At 38.7% G+C, this 2941-nt stretch overlaps 1 protein-coding gene across 1 annotated transcript; it reads left to right on the top strand.

Annotated features, from left to right (window-relative positions):
• The first annotated feature begins 728 nt into the window (after positions 1-728).
• On the top strand, positions 729-2522 carry LOC138877919 (uncharacterized). The gene is made up of 3 exons (XM_070157564.1): positions 729-1256; positions 1867-1960; positions 2077-2522. The coding sequence occupies exons 1-3, from the start codon at positions 729-731 to the stop codon at positions 2520-2522; spliced, it is 1068 nt and encodes a 355-aa protein (XP_070013665.1).
• Positions 2523-2941: the final 419 nt, after the last annotated feature.

Here is a 2941-nt window from a genome sequence, read left to right as displayed (position 1 = left end):
GTTATTTCAAATGATAAAAATGAGTTGATTCCTATAAGAACGGTCACCGATTGGAGAGTTTGTATGGATTATCGTAACAAAGTCAAGGAAGGATCACAAGGAACGCTCAACAAAGTCATATGGAAGGATCATTTTCTTCTCCCTTTCATGGATCAAATGCTGGATAAGTTGGCCGGTCGTGCCTTCTATTGCTTTCTTGATGGTTATTCGAGTTACAACTAAATTCTTATTGCTCCACAAGATCAAGATAAAACCATGCTTACACATCCATATGGTACTTTTGCCTTCAAACGGATGCCTTTTGGATTGTGTAATGAGCTGGTAATTTTTCAACGTGTATGATAGCTATCTTCCCAGACATGGTGGAAGACTACCTTGAGGTCTTCATGGATGACTTTTTGGTGGTAGGGGATTCATTTGATGATTGTCTTTCTAATTTGGACAAGGTGTTGGCTAGATTTGAGGAAACAAATTTGGTACTCAATAGGGAGAAATATTATTTCATGGTTGAGGAAGGCATTGTCTTTGGCTATAAGATTTTAAAGAATGATATTGAAGTGGATTAGGCGAAGATTGAAGTTATATCTAAGCTTCCACCCCCGCTTCGGTGAAGGGTGTAAGGATTTTCTTAGGCCATGCGGGATTCTACCGGCGATTTATCCAAGATTTTCTAAAGTGGTGAATCCTTTGTGCAAATACTTGAGAAAGATGCCAAGTTCCATTTAATGATGATTGTACGAGGGTTTTTTGAACAATTGGATCTCAAGTTGACAACCACTACTATTATTACATATCCAAATTGGGTTTTGCCGTTCGATCTCATGTGTGATGAAAGTGATGTAGCAGTTGGGCCTATTTTGGGGCAACATATCATCAAAGTTTTCCATACGGTCTACTATGCTAGTAAGACAATGAATAGTGCCCAAGTCGATTATACCATTACGGAGAAGGAGATCCTTGTTATTGTGTTTACTATTGAGAAGTTTCACCCATACTTGATGGGTGCAAAAGTTATTTTCCACACGGATCTTGCGGAACTTTGCTATCTTATGAGCAAAAAGAAATCTGAAGATCGCTTGATGGGATGGATACTTTTGTTGAAAGAGTTTGATATTGACATCCAAGACAATAATGGAAGTGAAAATCAAGTGGCAGACCACTTGTCTCATTTGGAGGAGGAGGGAAGGCCACATGATGGCCTTGAAATCAACGACTATTTTCCTAATGAGCAACTCTTAGCATTTTCAATGAAAGAGGTACCATGGTTTGCGAATTTGCCAAATTTTCTTGTGAGTGTTATAATTTTGGATGAGTTCTCTTCGAACCAAAAAAGAAGATCAAGAGAGATTGTCAATACTACCATTAGTATGAACCATATCTTTTCCGAATTTGCACGGATGGGGTAATTAGAAGTGTGTGCCGGAGGAGGAACAAAATGATATTCTTGGGGCTTGTTATCCTTTGCCCTGTGGTGGTCATAATGGTGGAGAAAGAACGGCGGCTAAAGTCATAAGTTGTGGTTTCTATTGTCCTACTCTCTATAAAGATGCAAATGAGTTGGTAAAAAGATGTGATAAATATCCAAGGGCCGGTGGAATTTTAAAGAAACATGAGATGCCCCTTACAACCATTTTGGAGATTGATATCTTTGATGCTTGGTGTATTGACTTTATGGGCCCTTTCATGAGTTTTTTGTGATACCCATATTTTGATCGCGGTGGATTATGTGTCTAAGCGGGTTGAAGCTGTTGCTTTACACAATAATGAGGTTATAAGTATGGTGGTTTTCTTGAAAATAAATATTTTTACAAGGTTTGGGACTCCACAGGCACTCATAAGTGATGGAGGGTTGCATTTTTGCAACAGGGCTTTTTTGACACTTTACTTGAAAAGTATGATGTCACTCACAAAGTGACAACTCCCTATCATCAAGTGGAAGTTTCTAACCGTGAGATAAAGAGTATTTTGTCCAAGACGGTCAATGAAAATTAGACGGATTGGTCTAAGAAGCTTGATGATGCTCTATGGGCATATATAACTACTTACAAAACACCTACTTGAATGTCTACATACCAGTTGGTGTTCATAAAAGCTTGTCATCTTTTGTTGGAATTGGAGCACAACACAATGTGGCTTTGAAGAAATTGAATCTTGATTGGGATGTAGTTGCTAACTTGCGGGTTGCACATTTGAATGAATTGGATGAATTCCAGTACCATGCATATGAGAGTTTGTCCTTGTACAAAGAAAATATAAAATACCTTCATGACAAGTATATTTGGACCAAGGAGTTCAAGGCCGGTGATCTAGTATTGCTATTCAACTCAAGGTTGAGAATGTTTCCCAAAAAGCTCAAGTCAAAGTGGAGTGGTCCATTTGAAATTGTTGGTGTGACACCCTTTGGTGCTTTGGACTTGAAGAACAAGAACAATAAAATCTTTCGGGTCAATGGTCATAGGGTGAAGCACTGCTTGGAAAAAGTTATTGAAAGCCACGTGGTGGCGGTTCTTTACTTCAATTGAGGATGTTATGATATTGCGTTGTACCACGATAAGGTGCTTCTTTGGAGGCAACCCAAGTTCTTTTCCTTTTTCTCTTTTAGTTAGATGTTGTTTCTTGTTTTTAACTAGATCTGAAGTGCGCTGCAGTGAACTTGTTAGATATTGAGATGATGGCTGAAGCTGTACCCTTCTTGGGAAAATGCGGACCGCACTTTTATTAATGGGGCCTCATAACAGGGGATGCAGACAACAAAAAATGATTTGCGGCTACAGATTTGACCTATGAACCGCATTTTCAAGAAGATGATCAGATGATAAATTGAAGGTCCTCTGAACTTTTCTCCTAACAATGCGAAGCTAATTTTGCGGACTATTACAAATTTTGGGGTTGCAAAAGAGCAATATTAGAGAAGTCATTGAAACAAGATTGACAGATGTGC

The sequence above is a fragment of the Nicotiana sylvestris genome, chromosome 9, assembly GCF_000393655.2.
Source record: "Nicotiana sylvestris chromosome 9, ASM39365v2, whole genome shotgun sequence".
Taxonomy (NCBI): Eukaryota; Viridiplantae; Streptophyta; class Magnoliopsida; order Solanales; family Solanaceae; genus Nicotiana; species Nicotiana sylvestris.
This window is presented reverse-complemented; position numbering and strand designations above follow the sequence as displayed.